This window comes from Hylobates moloch, unplaced genomic scaffold (genome assembly GCF_009828535.3).
Source record: "Hylobates moloch isolate HMO894 unplaced genomic scaffold, HMol_V3 SCAFFOLD_4, whole genome shotgun sequence".
In the NCBI taxonomy this organism is placed as follows: Eukaryota; Metazoa; Chordata; class Mammalia; order Primates; family Hylobatidae; genus Hylobates; species Hylobates moloch.
The window spans coordinates 90493038-90514874 of NW_026652279.1; the positions used below are offsets into that span (position 1 = coordinate 90493038).

General features: G+C 45.9%; 1 protein-coding gene across 1 annotated transcript; it reads right to left on the minus strand.

The window, feature by feature from the left end:
• Positions 1–373: 373 nt before the first annotated feature.
• UBE2L5 (ubiquitin conjugating enzyme E2 L5) lies at positions 374–1316 on the minus strand. Its single transcript, XM_032150546.2, has one exon. The coding sequence runs from the start codon at positions 1182–1184 to the stop codon at positions 720–722; it is 465 nt and encodes a 154-aa protein (XP_032006437.1). The 5' UTR covers positions 1185–1316; the 3' UTR covers positions 374–719.
• Positions 1317–21837: the final 20521 nt, after the last annotated feature.

Below are 21837 nucleotides of genomic sequence, written 5' to 3' on the forward strand. Positions count from 1 at the left end.
CCTGCCACCACGCCCGGCTACTTTTATTTATTTATTTATTTTATTTTTAGTAGAGATGGGGTTTCACCATGTTGGCCAGGCTGGTCTCGAACTCCTGACCTCAGGTGATCCACCCACCTCAGCTTCCCAAAGTGATGGGATTACAGGTGTGAGCCACCAAACCCGGCTCGCAGGTATTTCAATCAAAATGTCAGTTCAACGGGAAACATCAATTAAAACAAAAATGGATTTCCTACGACCAATACGAATTCCTGTGGTCACTCTCATCCCATTTCCTATCTACATCCACCAAAAAAAAAAAAAAAAAAGCAAAAAAAAAAAAAAAAAAAGCAAAGAATAGAGCATACAATCTCTTTACTTTTATGTTCTCTAAGTAAACCCTGGGTTCTGGTAGGACCCTGTGTCAACATCCTGTTGTCTGAACTCATCCCGTTAGGGTAGCCAGATTTTATGTTTTTAAAACACCAACTGGTCCAATGTACAGTTCCGTCTATTAATGGCCACTTTGTTTTTTTTAGAACATCTTAAATTTTTAATCCTTTCTTTACAGGTTACCTAGACCACTTTTAATTAAGAAAACTGTAGAAAGTTAGTAACTGCTGCAAGCGAACGCCAGGCGGTGGCATGTATCAATTTCCACAGAGTCCTGCTTTGTGGGGTGCCTGAATGTACTGCACGAGGTCTCTGCTCACACTTGCTGGAACCAATCGTGGCAGATTTTAGTCCACAGGTCGCTTTTCCCCATATTTCTTTGTAAACTCTTCAGCATTCTTACAGAATTTGTTACGGTCTTTAGAGTATTCTTCAGCTAGGTCAGCCCGAAGTGGGTGCTCGGGCTGCGGGTCATTCACCAGTGCTATGAGGGACTGGATTACTTGGTCGGTTTTGGTTGCTGGCTTCCAGTTTTCAGCACTAATTACTGGCAGACAGACCTGCCCCTTTTCGTCGATGTTCGGGTGATAGATCTTTGTTTTAAAAGTGATCCTCGGTGGTTTGAATGGGTACTCTGCTGGAAAGTTGATTTCGATTCTGAAGGCCCCCTTATTATATGGAGGGTTGTCAGGAACAATCAGCCCTTGCCAAGTCAATAAATTATCTTCATCAACCTGGATGTTACGGAAGTTTTCCATTCCACATTTGCGGATTTCTTCAAGCTCCTTCATCAGCCTCCTGCTGGCCGCCATCTTGGATTTGGTGCTGCTTCTTTCCCAGAATGCGTTGTGGTAACGGCCACTTTTAATGGTTGCATATGTATACACTCAAATAACGTTCTGATGTGGCAGTTTGAACTTAACGCTGAGCAAAGCAACTTGCCCACTGGTTGGTTAGAGTGATCATCCACAATCCTATACATTATAATTTTTTTTTTTTTTTTTTTTTAGCCAGAGTCTCTCTCTGTTGCCCAGGCTGGAGTGCAGTGGCGCCATCTCGGCTCACTGCAACCTCAGCCTCCCGGGTTCAAGCCATCCTCTTGCCTCGGCCTCCCAAGTGGCTGGGATTACAGGCACGTGCCACCATGCACAGCTAACTTTTTTTGTATTTTTAGTAGAGACGAGGTTCCACCATGTTGGCCTGGCTAGTCTCGAACTCCTGACCTCAAGTGATCTGCCCACGTTAGTCTCCCAAAGTGCTCAGATTACAGACGTGAGCCACCGCACCCGGCTTTACACATTATAATTCTACCTGCATATTCACCTGTTGCCTGACTGAAGACTGATATTATGTCCAGATCAGATTGCTCATCTTGCATTTCATAGCACAAAGTGAGATCCTTGGTGTTTGAATATTTTTTTCTGAGGAATTTCTATTAATCCAGTTCATGTTCTTAACAGGAAGTAATTCAGACATGGGAAATGATAAAATGAATCAACTGAGAGCCAAAGAAGATAATGAATAGAGGTCAAATATACAAATACACTCATGCAAAGGGATAGAAATAATATATTTTGGGGCATTTTCACAAAAAGTTATCACTTTAGAGTACAAATGTAAATTATACTTGTTTACCTGAATTTTCAAGTGTAATTCACTTTGTAGAATATTTATTATATTGAAACCTGTCATTTTAATTGTACAACTGGACTTGAATTTCTGTAGAACAAGTATACCCAGAACGACATGAAAAGCTCAGTAGGAAGGCAGCAAAACTTATTTTAAAATCACATATTTAAAGGTAAGATTATCTTTTACAATAAATTATGAATGGCACTACTCAAAATAAGTTATGGAATATGAATGCAAAGTAGTCAGTTATTTTTATATTTGGCATAAGAGCTAAGGAGCTTAAAAAGAAAAGCAGTATTAGAACAACAAAAAATGGGACAGCAGTCACTTGGCTTCAATAAGCCTTCTCTGCAATATTCTGTAAGAAAAGAATATACACGTTGCATTTTTAAAAGTTACCTTGTTGTGGAAGCTTCTGAATTTTGGAAAGGAATGGTTGATTTTCATCAAAGCCTGGAAGAAACACAGACATTTTGAATCAAAATGTAACAGTATACGCAGAGAGCTCTCTAGCTATAGATAATAAAATCACCACCTGAGCATAGGCTGTGTAGACCAGGACTAGGAAAGAAGTCCATCTGGCAGGAAAATAAGGTAGGATTCAGAGAGCAAGTAAGATTGCAGCAGATGTCAGGGTACAGAAAACAATTGAACAAGTAAGGATTCAAAATAGTATGTTTATATGACCCGTCTTCCCCAATTAAAAGCTCCATGTGGGCAGGGATTGTAATTTTGTCCATTGCTGTATCCCCAGCTTCTGGGCCAGTGTCTGGCTTATAGGAGGTGCTCCATACATTCCCCCTCCCGACCCCTCACTTTTGTGTAAGCCCCGACTCGCATCCATACTTTTTTTTTTTTTTTTTGAGAAGGAGTTTCACTCTTGTCTCCCAAGCTAGAGTTCAATGGTGTGATCTCAGCTCACTGCAACCTCCGCCTCCCAGGTTCAAGCGATTCTCCTGCCTTAGCCTCCTGAGTAGCTGGGATTACAGGCACTGACCACCATGCCTGGCTAATTTTTGTATTTTTAGTAGAGATGGGGTTTTGCCACGTTGGCCAGGCTGGTCTCAAACTCCTGACCTCAGGTGATCCACCTGCCTTGGCCTCCCAAAGTGCTGGGATTACAAGTGTGAGCCACTGTGCCTGGCCTTTTTTTTTTTTTTTTTTTTTGAGATGGAGTTTCATTCTTATCAACCAGGCTGGAGTGCAATGGCCCAATCTTGGCTCACTGCAACATCCGCCTCCCAGGTTCAAGCGATTCTCCTGCCTCGGCCTCCCGAGTAGCTGGGGTTACAGGCACGCCTGGCTAATTTTTGTTATTTTTAGCAGAGACAGGGTTTCACCATGTTGGCCAGGCTGGTCTCAAACTCCTGACCTCAGGTGATCTGCCCACCTTGGACTCCCAAAGTGCTGGAATTACAGGCGTGAAACACCGCGCCCGGCCCATAAATATTTGATGAGTGAATAAACATAAGCTGAAGTTTCAGAAGACAGATTTGTCCAAGGAAATTAAGTCCCACAAGTATGTGATGAACACCTAAACAGTACTATGTTAAGTGTCCACATGTAATGCAAAAGTAACTATTATCCAAGACTCAGTAATATGGCATGAGAATGCATGGTGCTGGGTGGGGAGGAGGGACTGTCTTTGGGAAGAAGGCATTAGAGATGGTATTGAATGGTGAGTGGTAGGAAAGGCAAGGACTGGAGCCCCATGCCAGGCCCTGGGCTTTGTATTCCATTCCCAATCTCCCTGAGAACAGGAACCACTTCACCTACCTTTGAATGCCAAGTGCCTGCCTCACTGTGTTTCTAGTAGGTGCTCAATAAATGCCCATGAAGTGATAAGTAGACAGTTGGGACCCAGGCAGTGCATCCAATGGAGCTGCAGGATCAGCATGCTGGCCGGGACCAGCCAGGGAATCAGCCAGGGCCTATTTCTTTGTTCTCTGTCTCATCTACTTGAACAACTGTAGCCAATCCAGGATGGGCACTGTCAGAGCGTGGTCTAGAACTCCTCCCTGGGGATTAAATGTTAAAATATTAACCCTCAGGCCCCACTGGGACTTCTTGAATCAAAATCCTGAGGGAGAGAACAGAAACTGGAATGTAAAGCAGGTATCCAAGAACTGGGCACTGTGGCTCATGCCTGTAATCCTAGCACTTTGGGAGGCTGAGGTAGGGGGATTGCTTGAGGCCAGGAGTTCAAGACCAGCCTGGGCAACACAGTGAGACCTGGTGTCTACAAATAAAACATTACAAATTAGGTGGGCATGGTAGCACACACCTGTAATCCTAGCTACTCAGGAGGCTGGACCGGGAAGATCACTGAGCCCAGGAGGTCGAGGCTGCAGTGAGCTATGATTGACTGCACTCCAGGAAGTGAAATCCCAAGAGCAAGAGAAACAACAATTTTGGGTGATCACTGTGGGCCAGGTACCGTTCAAGATGCTTTCACATATAGTAATTTTATTTATTTATTTAGTTAGTTTTAAATTTGCTGTAAACTCTGAGCAGACATATATAGTAATTTATTATGCAATAATCCACAGAGGTAGTTTGATTACAACTATCTGTGTTTGAGGAAACAAGCTCAGGGATAGTATATAACTTGCTTTACACTGAATGGCAAGTAACTATTGGGGATCCAAATTCCTGAGCCTAGTTTCAGAGACCACACACTCTCCTACATCTCACGGCACCTTAGGGGAATGCAGAATCCAGGAAACTAGGACATCGTGTTGTGCCTGCCTTCAGGAAATGTACAGTCAGCCTCTGTTTGGTTGAATCTGCCTAAATGAATCTCCAGAAATCGAGATTTGAGGTTTTAACATTACATAATTCTAGATCCTAGAGTGTCAAAGTCATCTGTGACTTTAATAATCTTAATAAGATGACCAAGCACTGGGTGCAGTGGTTTGTCTGAACCAGGACTAATTTTTAGAAAATTCACATGTGCAGAGTGGACAAGTGCCTTAACAGAGTGAAGGCAGAGGTGGGGGAAGACAGCTGGAGAGGTACAGACAGTCACCTTCACACCTAACACCGCTGTTGGCTCCAGCCAACAGTCCCACCCAGGGTGGCCCGGTCTTCTCATGTTTCAGAGAAGCCCAAAGTCCAGCTTTCCATGTGAAACATAACAATTTCAAAATATCCATAACTAATTCAAAAGTTTAAACTACACCCCGCAGGCCAAACAAACAGGTCTGGAAGACAAGTTCAGGCCTACGGAGCTCCAGCATGCACCCTCTGGTTGGGAACATACAAATCCCAGGGCGTTAAGCTACATAGAGTAACTAGGACGTGGTTTAGCGAAAACAGTGTCCATCAGAACCTGTCTGTGCATTTGCTGGCATGAAGGTATATCCCTACCACTATTTCTGGTTTAATTTAGGAAAATATGCATTGCGTCTTTCAATTTTATGCAAGTGTATCAGATGTAGCCTGAAGGCCAAATTTTTGTAAACTGGAATTGCGTCTTTCTATTACCCTACCTTCCCACCGTAAGGATGCCTCATTCTGGTTTTTGAGTGATCTTTAATGAGTACTGGCCAATTTTAAATGTATGATTCCCCAGCCTTTCAGTTTATTTTATTTTTTTGAGACAAGGTCTGGCTGGAGTGCAGTAGTGCTATCTTGGCTCACTGCAACCTCCACTTCCCAGGCTCATGCCATCCTCCTGTCTCAGCCTCCCTAATAGCTGGGACACAGGTGTGCACCACCACGCCCAGCTAGTATTGTATTTTTTTAGAGATGGAGTTTCGCTATGTTGCCTAGGCTGCTCTTGAACTCCTGGACTCAAATGATCTCCCTGCCTCAGCCTCCCAAAGTGCTGGGATTACAGGCGTTGAGCCATCACACCTGGCTCTAGTTTGTTTTAAAGGAAAATAGAGTAAAGTCTCTGGGGGAAGAACCTCCAGTTTAATAACACTCTATATTGTATCTGCTTTATTGTAATTGTAGTTGGAGATTTTCCAGATGGAACTTCTCTGTACTGAAGCCTTAAACCTGCTGTGTTTCAGAGCAGAAGTTATTCATGTCTGTCTGTCTCTCTCTGACACACATGCACAAAAACTAGATATGTGATTTACTATATATGACATGATAAACAACATTCTAAAACAGTAAGTTTAGAACAACAAATTGAGTTTTGTCATTGCTATTATTTAATGATTTTATCATGTTACTTTATGTAGAATGGCTATGGAATAATTAACTAGGTTTTGTTGTGGTTTTTAATAGCTCCACAGTCTAAATAATAAACCATTTTCCCAATATTGGCATCGCTTTAGAAGAGATTTTCTTATCTATTTTTTGGCAGAGTTAAAAAGGTGCCTCTCCCTCTGTGTCCTAATTTTTGCAACGTGTGTGCATTTATTACGTGTCACCAAGCGAGGCGATGCTAACCTAGCAAAGCAGAAATCATCACCAGAGCAAATTAATGCAATGTCACCCGCTGACCGATGTTAAACGCGGCAGAGACTCACAAGCATCCGTGTGAATGGATTTAAAAGGCACTTACAGGGATGACCCGCAAAGATCCTAGTTTCAAGACACAACAGAAAGCCTCCAGGAAGTGAAGCCAGCAGGTTCTAATCTCATTTATTTTCATGGCTATGGTTTTTTATTGTAGTTTTCCACTGTAAAACCAAAGAGCATCAAAGGAGGAGAACAGCTTTCCCTCTCCCGGAAGCCTCACTGAGCGGAGTTCCCTGAGCTGCGCGGCCGCCGGTCACGGGGAAGCTGCCCCGCGCGCGGAGCTCCCCGAGCGCCCAGCCCTGCCTGCGCCGCAGCCGCCACCACCGCTGCCATCACCGCCGCCGCGGCCCGGGAGCTGAGCTGGGCTGGGCGGGGCGGGGCGGGGCGTGGCGGGCGTCCGTAGTTAGTTATTTATTTAGCGGCCGCAGCAAAGCTCTGCGGCGCTCGTGAAACCTGAAGACGCCTTGCAGGTAGCCAGGCGCTCCCACTCGTCCAACAGCTCCCGGGCTTGGGAGAAACTAAGGAACTTGCTTCGCCCGCCCGCAGCTCCCTGGGGCCGCTGGCCCACTCGCGGCACTCGCCCTCCCCGCTCTTCCCCACTTTCTACCCCCACCTCCGCCCTCCCCACCTTCCCCTTCCCCCGCTTTCCCTTCTCCCACCTCCTTCCCACCCCCACCTCCACCTTCTCTCCCCTCCCACATCCCCCGTCTCCCACTTCCCCCTCCTTCCCGCCCCACCGCTCCCTCCTCCCCTCCTTCCTCCCCCCTGTTCCTCTCCTTACCACCTCCTCCGCCCTCCCCCATCTCCTCCCCGCTCCCCTCTCCACCCCCTCTTTCCCCACTCCGCTCCCCGGGCTGCGGGCGGCTCCCTGGCTCCGGCGTGTACAGATTTGGGCAGAATGTGGTTCCAAGGCTCTCGGTCAAGAATTCAGAGTAGGAAAGTTTGCTGGCGGCGCCGCGGCTCACACCACTCCCCGCCCCGGGGGCGGTCCTCGAGGCCGGGCCCCGCCACCCGTGCTTTCCTTCCCGGAGCCTTCGCTCTTCTCCGGGAAGGCCCGGCCTTACGTAAGGGCCCGTGCGCCCGCCCCAGCCCTGTGGGCAGCGCGCTCTTGCTCTGCTCAGTTTAACGAAGATTCTGCTCCTGAAGCTTAGTACAGATAAAAAGAGCAGCGGTCCATTTCATTTTAGACAGGAAAAAGAGGGCGCAAAAGGGGACTGAGGGAGAGAGGCCAGAAAACAAGACAGCAGGTTCATGCTGGTGGCAGGTGGATGGATAGAAGGTTCCTTGAGAGCGGAATTTCCTATTTGGATGCCTGTGCAGAGGGAAGTGGCTGTAAAGATCAAGTAGCTTTGATAACGCCAAGGTGGCCTGGACAACAGAAGCCCAGGGAAGGAAAGGGGGCGGGACTTATGCTGTCAGGATGATCACTATCCGATCTTCAGTAAGACCTGCGCCTCAGCGAGGGCGCGTGTAGAGGAGATGTGGGTATGGGCCATGTGCAGGGAGCATAATGCCTGCGTCTCCAGCAGCAGGCCTGGCGTGCAACAGCTAACACGTGGGCACTGTGCTAAAACTTTGCCAACTTGGTTGCATTTAATCCTTAGAACAATTGAGCCCTCCTTACTCCCATTTTACACACGGGGAGACTGAGACCTGGATGGGCTAAGTGACACAGCTCTTTGCAGCCGACCGAGGACTCAAACCTTGGACTCCAAAACTCATGCTGTGGGACAACTTCGTATTTGGGAGGCGTAATACAAAAGGGTTCGGCTTTGGGGCAGAGTGAAGGGACACTGCGTTTGGAAGATGGGCAGATAGGCTTGCAGCAGGTGGATATGTATGTTCCCACAGTTCTCTCACACTCACATTTCACCATGACACAGCGGAGCTTTACCCCTCAGGATGTTACTGAGGCGGTTCATTAGCCCGAGTTTCTGAATTCCTCTACTTCCTCCACAGTGGGTACTTGAGGAGCTGTTGTCTCTGGTTAACCCAAGTCTCCTTGTGGCTCTTTAGGGAAATTCCCTGTGCCCAAGACTGGTATCCATGTGCAGAGTTACTGGACTATCCAACGGGATTAAAAACAATTCCCCAAATTCCCATTCTTCTGGGAATTTGTGGGATTCCTGGCCCACACAATATTTTATAAGGGGCCTAACCTGGAGCCTAAGGATGTGGGTATACAGGAGTAATGATGATGGGACATTCTTAGTCCAGCGTGAATGTGTGTCCCTTTGCTGCTTCTCCCCAGCAACTATGAAACACCTGATACTGTTAGGCCCCTCTGATAGTTTCTTTTTAAACGGTTTTGAGATCCTACTAAGGATGTTTTTTTTTTTATTGCTTCAGTTGCTATTTTTACTACCACTGAACATCCACACACTCATACGAACCCAGAAGACACCCTAATCCTCCTCAAAAGTGAGAGAAAGATTTGACATCCCAGCCTGCTAAGGAAGTCAGTGGGAAGCCTGGTTCTCAAATCAAATGTCTACACATGTTCCAATAGAGTACAGAGAAAATCGGTGTTTAAGAGCCCATGTGGTGGGATAATACCTTAGGGTGCTATCTGATAGTTCATTTATTTCTAAACCTATTGTAGCTGCCATATTGATAATTAAATATCCCGTAGGAGCTCTAGGAGGGTCTCCTCGTATTATCCCTTCTCCATTTTTTTTAGGGTAAGAATTGAAGCCGCCAAAAGGCTTACTATACCTCACAACACCCAAGCCTTGTTTTGGGACATGGGGACAGTGGATCTATGGCTCCTCAGGGTGCCAACCAAGTGAAGAAGGAAGCCAGCTCCACTCAACAGCTCCTACAAAGGAAGGGCCACAGGGGAGGGGCTTCAGTGGTTCCAGGCAGCTGCTTCATTCACAACAGAATGGCCGTTTTCTCCAGCATGGCCAACTACCCCTAGTCTTTTTTGTCTCGACAGCCTAGAAGGCAGAAGCTAGGGCCAAGGCTGCTGCTAAGGAATTCCTACTCCTGCTGGGGCCTAATGTCAGGCTTTCCTTATATTGTGGAGCGGACCCTGGAGGATAGTTAGAGACTCCCTTCCTGCTGGGCACCCTGAAGGGGAGCAAGAGGATCTGGTGAGCAAAATGAAGCAAAGCTTAGTGCAGTGCTGGAGCTGACAGCCCGGTTCCCTACTGTATGCAGTTGGCTCAGGGCTGTCCACCACCTTGGAGCTTCTTGCCACTCACGGGCTACCCTGCACACACTACTTACTGCCCAGGCCTGTCTGCCGCCACAGTACCCTGTGCCTGAGACCTTTCCTGGCCTCTGCTGGATCCCAGGCCTAGTATCATTCCTAGGGACTCCAGAGGCAAGTCCAGGCTAATATGCTCTGGGAAAACAATGGACAATGTACACGTTTGCCTTTTGACTTAGATAAATGATACCTGGATCCCAGGTCTGGCTCTGGGGCAGGAGAGCTTCAGGCCTGGCTATGGCAGAACACTGAAGGAGGTACTTTGGGTTTTCACAACCTCTTAAATCATCTCAGAGAGAGAGTGAGCAACTTACTTTCACATGCACAAGCTGCCGCTGGCTCTGTCACAAGAAGATGAACTACAGGTAATAAAATCAAGATGAAGTTCTGTGTAAATCTTTCCAGCTTACAAAAATTGTAGAAAGTTGAAGATGAAAGGGATATTAAAGAGCATCTCATTCTACCTCCTCATTTTGCAGCTGTAAGAACCGAGGCCCAGGGAGGGGGACTGGGGAAGCCACCATCACACAGCTGCTCCGTGGCAGGAGTTGTCCTGACTTTCTGTGGCTGTTGCCATTACACCCAGCATCTTTTGACTTTTGAAAACAGTGAAGGAGAAATCAGTCCTCCCAGCATCTTCACCTCGCACGACGTTTATTGTTTCCAGCTGTTAAAAATTGGCTGTTCAAAAATGGGTCGCCCTGCCAGTCATTGAGGGTCACCGCGGTGGGAAGTGCTGATTTAGAGGGCAGCAGAACAGGGAGGTGATTGGAGGCATAATTGCCAGTCTCCTCCCTGGCACCTGGGGATTTCTGTCATTCAAGTCCCTGGGTGTGTGCCCTCAGCAAATACCCACAGAGTCAATTGCTAACTGCAGTCATCTGTGCATTTGCCCTCGGGATGGAAAGCCAGAAGAAATTCCATTTCCTAATCTAGTTGGCCTTGGGTGAGAAGATGTTTTTGCCTAATGGAAGCCTTTGGAGAGTGAATAATGTGAATAATGTGTATTTAGGACCTACGGTGCTCCCCAGGATGCTGTAAGGGACCTGGTTATAAAGAAAAAAACCTCACAGGTGGTCTTGGCTTTGGCTTTGTCTGCGTTAAGTCCTTTTGGTTGGAAGTAATCAACTTGAGCTGACTTAAGCATTAAGGGACCTGTAAGAGTATAGCAGTATCTCATGAAGTCCAAGGGCAGATGGCCTCAAGGTAGCTCGAGAAGCTGCTAGGAACCTAGACAGTCCACCTTCTCCAGCTTTCTTCTCTGCTTCATGTCTCTCTCTGCAATCCACTTTCTTCTCTGTGAGTAGCTGGGCAGAGGATAATGCCTCAACAACTATCACATCTACATCTTCTCTCCTAAAGAGATTAGCCAAAGGCGAGTGGCTGTCCTCAGTCCAATACCAGATACCTGGGAGAGGGAAATTTGGTTGTCTCAGCCTGGGTCAGGTGCACAGCTTGATCCAATCAGATGTGCCCGGGAGAGGGTGCCCTGAGACAGGCACATCTGGGGACACTCATCCTCATGAATGACCAAAGGACAGTTCTCCAGGAAAGAAGAGAGAAGAGTGGAGGTCACACATTTCAAATGTGTATTATAGGCATCAAATTAGTTACTGATACAGAAAAATGGCAATGTCTAAGTAGGGGGCTTGAGAAACAGTTCAAACACTGTAGAGATTTTGATTATTTGCTTAACTTCCGGGATGATAAATTGTCTATTATGGAGCTGTATTTTTTTTTTTTTTTTTTGGAGACAGAGTCTTGCTCTTTGGCAAGGCTGGAGGGCAGTGGCGTGATCTCGGCTCACCGCAACCTCCGCCTCCAGGTTCAAGCAATTCTCCTGCCTCAGCCTCCCAAGTAGCTGGGATTAAACGTGCCCACCACCACCCCCAGCTAATTTTTGTATTTTTAGTAGAAATGGGGTTTCACCATGTTGGCGAGGCTGGTCTGGAACTCTTGACCTCAAGTGATCCGCCCTTCTCGGCCTCCCAAAGTGCCAGGATTACAGGAGTGACCCACTATGCCCAGGTGGAGCTGAATCTTTTTTTTTTTTTTTTTTTTTTGAGGTGGGGGGTTGGAGTCTTGCTTTTTCACCCAGGCTGGAGTGCAATGGCACGATCTTGGCTCACTACAACCTCCGCCTCCCAGGTTCAAGCAATTCTTCTGCCTCAGCCTCCCCAGTAGCTGGGATTACAGGCATGTGCCACCACACCCGGGTAATTTTTGTATTTTTAGTAGAGACAAGGTTTCACCATGTTGGCCAGGCTGGTCTTGAACTCCTGAGCTCAAGTGATCCACCCACCTCAGCCTCCCAAAGTGCTGGGATTACAGGCATGAGCCACCCTGCCCAGCCAATCTTTTTATATAGTAGATTTCTTGCAATGTAACCCCTATCCTCTGGGCTTTGTATAAAAAGTGCATTCAGACAATCTGAGGAGTGTCTTAATTTTTTGTGTGACTATCATATATATTTTCATCCTGTTGAGGTGTGTTTGCTAGGTGGATATTGAACATGAAATCAAAGTATAATTTTAAACTTGCGTTGAAATATATGTGTATAAGCATATGTGCACAATTACCTATATTGTTAAACACCCAACCTGCTTTCCAAAGGATTTGAAGCAACGTCTAATAAAAACACAGAAAAAGTATGGCCAAGAGCTGTAAACATCAAAGAAAGAAGTAAAGGGCAAGTCGCGAACAGATTGCAGTTGAGCAAAGCTGCAAAGGACTATAATGCCAGGCCTGAAGTGATTGCTAAATGTAGCTCTGAACTTTCTGATATTCAAAGCCAAAAATAGATATATTTTATTATTTAAACAGTGTCTACTCTGAGGTCCTCAAAACCCTTTCAGGGGGCCCACAGATCAAAACTATTTTCATAATAACACCAAGACATTGTTTGCATCTTTCATTGTCATTCTCTTAGGAGTGTACAGTGGAGTTTTCCAGAAGGCACATGCCGTGTGCATCACCACAGATTAAATGCAGAAACAGACATGAGGATCTAGCTGTGTCCTACTAGGCCAGACATTTAGGACATTTAAAAGTGTAAAACAATGCCATTCTTCTCACTAACTCTTTTGTTTTGGAAAATATATCTTTCATAAAATATTAATTATGTTGCTATATTATGGGTTTGTTATTATTTTACATGAATTAATAAATAATTTTCTGATTTAATTTCTATTACTGTAAATATTGATGGATATATCCTATATAAGCAAAAACTCTTTGGGGTTCTCAACTATTTTTAAGTGTAAAGGGGTCATTAGAGAACTGCTCAAGAATATTAGTGTTATTTAAAGAGCTTCTGCACAGAAAAAGAAACTATCAACAGAGTAAACAAACAAACTACAGAATGGGAGAAAATCTTCACAAGCTGTGCATCTGACAGGGGGCTAACATCCAGGCTGTACAGGGAACTTAAACAATTCAATGAGTAAAAAATAATTAACCCCATTAAAAAGTGGGCAAAGGACATGAACAGACACTTCTCAAAAGAAGACATACAAGCAGTCAACAAACATGAAAAAATGTTCCACATCACTAATCAGAGAAATGCAAATTTAAACCACAGGGAGATACCATCTCACTCTAGTCAGAATGGCTATTATTAAAAAGTCAAAAAAAAAAACAAAAAAAAAAACAGATGCTGTTGAGGCTGTAGAGAAAATGTAATGCTTATACATTGTTGATGGGAACGTAAATTAGTCCAGCCACTGTGGAAAGCAGTTTGGAGATTCCTCAGAGAACTTAGAACTACCATTTGACCCAGCAGTCCCATTACTGGGTACATACCCAAAAGAAAACAAATCTTTCCACCAAAAAGACATGTGCGCTCATATGTTCACTGCAGCACTATTCACAATAGCAAAGACATGGAATCAATCTAGGGGTCCATCAAAGGTGGATTAGATAAAGAAAATGTGGTACACATACACCATGAAATAGTGCCCAGCCATAAAAAAGAACGAAATCATGTCCTTTGTAGCAACATGGATGCAGCTGGAAGCTGTTAGCCCAAGTGAATTAATGCAGGAACAGAAAACCAAATCCTGCATTTTCTCACTTATAAGTGGGAGCGAAACATTGAGTACACGTGGACATAAAGAGGAAACAACAGACGCTGGAGACTACTAGAGGGAGAAGAAAGGGAGGGAGGAGAAAGGGAAGGAGGAGAAAGGGAGGGAGGAGAAAGGGAGGGAGGAAAAAGGGAGGGAGTCAAGGGCTGAAAAACTACCTATTAGGTACCATGCTCACAACCTCGGTGATGGGATTAATTGAACCTCAAACCTCAGTGTCACACAATATACTCATTTAACAAACCTGCATATGTACCCCCTGAATCTAAAATAAAAGTTGAAATTATTTTTTTAAAAAAGAATATTACTATTATTTAATCATCGTATCAGTCTGTTCTCACAATGCTATATATTAATAAAAGTACCTGAGACTGGGTAATTTTTAAGGAAAAGAGTTGACTCACAGTTCCGCATGGCTGAGGAGGCCTCAGGAAACTTACAATTATGGTAGAAGGGGAAGCTTACAAGGCATGTCTTACATGGTGGCAGGAGAGAGATAGAGAGAGCAAGGCAGGGGTTGGGGGGAAAGTGCCACACTTTTAAACCATCAGATCTCGTGAGAACTCACTATCACAAGAATACCATAAAGGAAACTGGCCCCGTGATCCAGTCACCTCCTACCAGGTCCTTCCCCTGACACATGGGGATTGCAATTCGAGATGAGATTTGGATGGGGACACAGAGCCAAACCATATCATGTTTTGAGAAAATTCAGCCTAGGTAAACAAAAATTCATGTTAGAAAGTATTACATTTGTATTACAAAAAGATTTTTCATTTTGGAAATATTAGACTTATGGAGGGGGTGATCAATAACTTTATTGATTGAATGATTGAGCAGTTCATTGTATATTTAAAACATGATTCAAGGCCAGGTGCGGTGGCTCATGCCTGTAATTCCAGCACTTTGGGTGGCTGAGGTGGGCGGATCACGAGGTCAGGAGATCGAGACAATCCTGGCTAACACGGTGAAAGCCAGTCTCTACTAAAAAAAAAATTAGCCAGGCGTGGTGGCGGGTACCTGTAGTCCCAGCTACTTGGGAGGCTGAGGCAGGAGAATGGTGTGAACCTGGGAGGCGGAGCTTGCAGTGAGCCGAGATTACGCCACTGCACTCCAGCCTGGGTGACAGAGTGAGACTCCATCTCAAAAAAATAAATAAATAAATAAAAATAAACATGATTCAGATGATCCCAGTTGACTCAGTTTACCCGTTATATGTATAATACATTTAGGAAAACAAAACTGTATTGCACAGTTGCAGTAGAAAAGAAGGAAGCATGCTTCCAGGTATGGCTAGTGTCCGCTGTTAGGCAAGCCCCAGAATGGGAGGAAAAGTCTACAGTTGGTAAAAGAGCAGCGCCAAAGAAAATAGGAACTCCAAAGTTTAAGTGGAACTTAATTTCTTTGACAGCATGGTTGAGCAGAAGATCAAGGTGGTGCATATAAATTTCAGTAAGACATTAGACAAAAATCTTTTATAGTGTTCTTGTTGATTAGCTAATGGAGAGATGTAGGGTAGATCATGGTACAATTAGATTGATTTGCAGCTAGCTGGTTGAACAATCATTTCCCAAAAGTCTTGGTAATGGATCCATTTCAACTTCGACGGGGTTCTTTATAGGCTGACCGCAGGGCTCTATCTTAAGCCTCACTCAATACAATATTGTTATAAGTCATATGCTGGTGAAATCTGTTGCTGACACATAGATAAGAGGAATAGCTTATACATTAAGATGCTAGAACCAGAGTCCAAAAACATTTTAAAAGACTGGAGCAATGTGTCAAGTTTAATAAGATAGAGTTTAATAGGATAGCATTCCACATTCTGGCCCCTAAAAGCTCTCTAAACAAGCTCATGATGTTTGGAACATGGCATATTTAAATGACATCAGAATGAGGCAAATACATAAACATATCTGAGCCAGGTCCAGTGGCTCACAGATATAGTCCAAGCTACTTGGGAGGCTGAGGCGGGAGGATTGTTTGAGTCCAGCCTGGGCAACATAGTGAGTCCCCACCTCTTAAAAAAAAAATAAAGGTATCTGTAAGGACTTTGCTCCGAGTAGGCCACCACTTGATTTATAGGATGAGGTTTCCTGAAGCTTCTTGATGTCAGTAGGTCTTAGGCCAGGGGACAAGAGGGTGAAGTTGTGGAAGAAACCTGCATAGAAAGTATGGTTTAAGAATGCAATATGCGCCCATGTGGTGGCTCACGCCTGTAATCCCAGCACTTTGGGAGGCCGAGGTGGGCAGATCACCTGAGGTCAGGAGTTCAAGACCAGCCTGGCCAACATGGTGACACCCCCATCTCTACTAAAAATACAAAAAAATTAGCTGGGCCTGGTGGCGTGCACCTGTAATCACAGCTACTTGGGAGGCTGAGGCAGGAGAGTCACTTGAACCCAGGAGGCAGAGGTTGCGATGAGCCGAGATTGCACCACCGCACTCCAGCCTGGGTGACAGAGCAAGACTCCGTCTCAAAAAGAAAAAAAAAGTGCAATATGCAAAAGAAAACAGCAAACTCAATAAATGACTTTCTAAAATGCGACGGGAGGCCTCAGAATGTATTAATAGAAATCTAATGTCCAGAATAAAGGAGGGGGTGGTCCTGCTTTACTCTGTGCCAGTTAGGCCCCACCTGGAATACTGGAGGCAATTCTGGGTGACCACCTTTTACAGAGACTTTGAGCAGCTAAAATATACAGAGAACACAGCAATTAAGATGGAAAGGGTCTTGAAATCATGTCATGTCCCTGCTTTCAAAGTGTGACCCTGCTGGCTACCTCTTGGAGCTCACTTCCTACCTCTTTCCCCTCACTGTTTCCTCTCCACTGTCTCCATGATGGCCTCATTGGTATTTCCCAGACATCAAGCATGTATCATTTCAAGGCCTTTTTTTTTTTTTTTTCTCCCCAGATATTGACATGGCTCATCCCCTCAGTTCAGGAGATTTTTCCGAAAGTCAGGTCCTTGTCCAAATGTTATGTCCTCAATAGGACCTCTCTTACCTCCCAACCTAAAGAAACACTCTCATTCCCAGTTTCTTTACCCTGTCTTTCTTTCTGTATATGTATCATTACCTGATACTATATTATAAATGTACCTATCTAACTGTTTATTTTCTGTCTTCCTCAATAGAATATGTGTTCCAGGAGGGCTGTGGCTTTGTTTTCCTCTTCCATCCTTCAGCCATCCTAGGTACACAATAAGCAGTTTTTTTTTTTTTGAAATAGGGTCTCACTTTGTCACCCAGGTTGGAGTGCAGTGGTGCGATCTTGCCTCACTGCAGCCTCGACCTCCTGGGCTCAAGCAATTCTCCCACCTCAGCCCCGCAAGTAGCTGGGACTACAGGCATGTGCCACCACACCCAGCCAATTTTTTTGTATTTTTTGTAGAGACAGGGTTTCACTATGTTGCCCAAGCTAGTCTAGAACTTCTGAGCTCAAGCGATTTGCCTGCCTTGGCTTCCCAAAATGCTAGGATTACAGATTACAGGCATGAGCCATGGCGCCCAGCCCTCAATAAGGATTTTTTTTTTTTTTTTTGAGACAGTGTCTTGCTCTGTCACCCAGGCTGGAGTGCAGTGGTGCGATGCTGGCTCACTGCAACCTCTGCCTCTCAGGTTCAAGTGATTCTCCTGCCTCAGCCTCCCGATTAGCTGGGATTACAGGCGTGCACCAACACGTTCAGCTAATTTTTGTATTTTTCATAGAGGTGGGTTTCATCATGTTGGCCAGGCTAGTCTTGAACTCCTGACCTCAAGTGATCCACCTGCCTCGGCCTCCCTAAGTGCTGAGATTACAGGCATGAGCCACTGTGCCCAGCCACAATAAGCAATTTTTGACAGACTTAAGGAATAAAATGAGTCCATACTGCAAACCTACAAAAGAAAAGCTTCTAAGAGCTACATTCAAACATGTGGAGGAGCTACTTTGTGGAAGAGGTTTTTCCCACATGGCCAGGATAGAATGATGAGTGGGTGCTCAAGGAAAAAAGATTTGAGAATCTCAGGCTTTGTGAAAAAAAACATTTCTAAGAGTTGGAAAGGGTGGGTCACTTGGGGTGTCCCTGCCACTGGTTGTATTTCCACGGATTTGAGAAAACCACCTGTCAGGGATAGTTTGGTTTTTGAATGAAATGATACTTAAGACTTTTTCCTATTCCAAAATTTTATGAGATTGTCACAGGTTAGGCCACCTCTTTCTTATTAAAAAGTATTTTTATTTTTATTTTTTATTTTTTATTTTTGAGACAGAGTCTCGCTGTCGCCCAGGCTGGAGTGCAGTGGCATGATCTCGGCTCACTGCAGGCTCTGCCCCCCGGGGTTCACGCCATTCTCCTGCCTCAGCCTCCCGAGTAGCTGGGACTACAGGCGCCCACCACCTCGCCTGGCTAATTTTTTGTATTTTTAGTGGAGACGGGGTTTCACTGTGTTAGCTAGGGTGGTCTCGATCTCCTGACCTCGTGATCCGCCCGCCTCGGCCTCCCAAAGTGCCAGGATTACAGGCGTGAGCCACCGCGCCCGGCCTAAAAAGTATTTTTAAAATTTGGTCTGCTGAAGTAATTTTCCCATGTGAACACACCTTCAATGTTTTAAATGTGACCATGGATTCAATTTATAGAAACTATGCCCATTTTCTGAAGCATGGTTTGGACTACGTGAGATTTAGAGGAGGAAGATTTTGGTTTCATGAGAAGTATGTATCACTCTGAGGGCATCTTAAGAATGATCAGGATGTACCTTTTTTTTTTTTTTTTTTTAATCTACATAACCAATGTGCTCACCACCCTTATAAACAGTCATAAATGAGGCCAGGTGCGGTGGCTCATGCTTGTAATCCCAGCACTTTGGGAGGCCGAGGCGGGCGGATCCCGAGGTCAGGAGATCGAGACCACGGTGAAACCCCGTCTCTACTAAAAATACAAAAAATTAGCCGGGCGTGGTGGCGGGGGCCTGTAGTCCCAACTACTTGGAGAGGCTGAGGCAGGAGAATAGCGTGAACCCGGGAGGCGGAGCTTGCAGTGAGCCGAGATTGCGCCACTGCACTCCAGCCTGGGTGACAGAGTGAGACTCTGTCTCAAAATAAATAAATAAATAAATAAATAATAAAATAAAATAAATAGTCATAAATGTTGCTTTCTGGGTATCTTTCTAGATAAGACATTGCATCTGCTCCAAGGAGATTGATTTTAACACTCAACAGCTGAGAAAGGAAATGAATTATCCCGTTGTAACTACTAGGGCAACTTAGGTAGTCAGTGACACCTCAGTATGGACAGGCAGACAAAAGAATAAACAAGATTCTGCTATGCTTTTTTAGTAAGGCGAAAGTTTTCTTTCTCCCTTTCCTTCCTTCCTTCCTTCCTTCCTTCCTTCCTTCCTTCCTTCCTTCCTTCCTTCCCTCCTTCCTCTCTCTCTTTCTTTGAGTCGGAGTCTCGCTGTCACCCAGGCTGGAGTCCAGTGGCACAATCTCAGCTCACTGCAACCTCTGCTTCCCGGGTTCAAGCACTTCTCCTGCCTCAGCCTCCCGAGTAGCTGGGACTACAGGCATGCGCCACCACGCCTGGCTAATTTGTTGTGTTTTAGTAGAAATGGGGCTTCACTGTGTTGCCCAGCCTGGTCGGGAACTCCTGAGCTCAGGCAATCCACCCACCTCGGCCTCCTAAAGTGCTGGGATTACAGGCATGAGTCACCACGCCTAGCCCCCTTTTTTTTTTTTTTTTAAATAGCACTAATGTTTAATACAAACACAGATCTCAGAGGAAACTGAACAGGGATCTGGTGTTTTTATAAAGCAAAACAGACAAACAAACAAACAAAAAAGTGTTTGTAGAGGACTCTGTGTTTTTGACTTACAGGAAAAGGGACAAAATATCAGTGCAGAAGGACTCCAGGCAGCTTCCAGCTCAGATCTCCAGCACTGACTCACTCCCACAGATCTCAAGCAGGCCAGGAGCTGTGATACCGCCCGAAAGTGTGTCGTGGGAATTTGTGATTATTTCTCTGGCTATGTGATGAGATTTTTGCTGCCTAAAAATCCCAGAGGTTAGAACCACATGGCTAGCGTTCTGTTAACCTAGTAAGTGAGAAAAGAAAGTCTTTCCTGGAATTCTGAATTTAAAAAACTTATTTCAAAAACCAAGCAAAAAAGCCCAAACATAATGTTGGCACATTAAAAACAAGCAAACAACAACAACAAAAACTCAACAAAAACTGAGTTACATAAAGGTAGACACGGGGATATTAGCCAGATACTAGAACAGTTTCATGAGAAAGGAAGGAAAGTATGAGGATGTTTGACACCAGTTTCTAGGAACTTCCCGGGAAATGAATTTGTAGGGGAATACGATCAGTGAAGGCAGAGCAGATCCAAGATCACGATTTGGGATGCCTCTATTCGTCCCAAGAGAGAGGACAACCGATGTTCTTCCCGGGGCATGAGCACCAGATAGTGGCTTTCCTATGTGACTCTGCATCATAGGGCTTTGGGTCTGATCCCATACCCCAGTACTATCTGCAGGGCCTGTATCCTGGTTCTTCTTGTGCCCTACAATCGGTGGAGTCAAGACACCTAACAGACTAGGTTCTGCTTGTTTACGTGTTTATAGGCTCACTACCCTTGCTGGGCTGCAAGCTCCTTAAGGACAGGAAGGAATTTTGTCCTCCACGGTATTCCCTGCATCTAGCAGAGTCCCAGTCCCAGAGTAAGTGCTCAGTAAAGAGTTTTCAAGTGTTACTATTAAATGAAGTGAAAAGGTCCAAAGAAATGCACACCTGGCATTACCCCTGTTCCAACCAGAGGCAAAGTGTGCACTCTGGGTATGAGAGAGGATTTCCCGCTCTTGTGTCTTGGATTTTCAAGTACTGAGCACCAGGAGTCACCTTGTCGCCTGATAACTCATTTCTTCGGTGATGTGGGTAGCCAAGGCAGGGTCTGAGTCCTTGGTCACTACTGAACCCCCACTACAGCGCCTGGCACCCGGGAGATGATCAGTAGGCATTTGTTGAATAAAATAATAAAAGTGACTGCTCCTGGCCTGACTTCTGCCTAGCAGGCTGCAGTCATTACCCAATAAATGGGCCTCTTTCAAAACAGGACACGTTAGGAAATGGAATTTCCCTAAAAGGAAAAGCCAGTAGGGTGGCAGGCCCCTTTCGCTACGCTTTCTGAGAAGGTGAGAAGGAGAAAGATGGGAAAGGGGAGAAAACTTCCCAGGGTGATGAGTCCTGCACTGCCCTTTGATCTTGGGTTTGAGAGGTGACCCGACTCTCCTGGCCATAAAACCCCAGAAACAAGAGCCAGTAGGTTTGGAGGCCGGCAAGGCATTTCCTCCACACGTGACGAGGTGGCTCCTATCCGCGCCCGCCGCAGCGCGCGCAGCTGCCGGCGTTTCAAAGGTGAGGAGCGGCAGCCTTGTGGCTGGGCCGCGGTGCGCTCGGGGAGCTGGCGGGCAGGGGGCGGTGCCCGCTCCGGCTCTCGGCGCCCCTCCCCTGCCCGCCCCCTCCTCCTTGCCTCCATTTAGTGAACTCACAATAGGTTCCCAAGCCAGGAAAGAGACACCTGCCGGTGGCATGCGGCAATGCGGGGCCCGCGAGCCCTCCCGACGCGCAGTCCAGGCCAAGGTCCGCCCCTGGAGAACTGAGCAGAGCGGGCCGCGCCGGGACTGCACGCGCTTCTCCTTTGCAAGCCGGTTCTTCATTCATCTTCCAAGGACACAACATGATCTCATCTTTGGACGCTCTTCCAAACATCTTACAACAGGCATAGGTCCACGTATGGGGGACCCCAAATGTCCCGCCAGGCTGGCCCCCCACGCTGACCGTTCCCGGAGCTGCTGGGCCGAGAGAACACAAGAGCGTTGCACTGCAGTCAGCGGTCATTAAAATAGAGCAAAGCCTCATTCGATTTCTTTTAATTTCCCTTAGCCTGGCCAGATTGTTCTCTGGCCACCCGTGATCCACCTCGTGATCCACCCGCCTCGGCCTCCCAAAGTACTGGGATTACAGGCGTGAGCCACCGCGCCCGGCCTTCTGTCTCTTATATATACATGTATATA

What these genes read in the sequence shown, in the direction of transcription:
- UBE2L5 (XM_032150546.2), bottom strand. Translation starts at nt 1,184, where the DNA reads ATGGCGGCCAGCAGGAGGCTGATGAAGGAGCTTGAAGAAATCCGCAAA.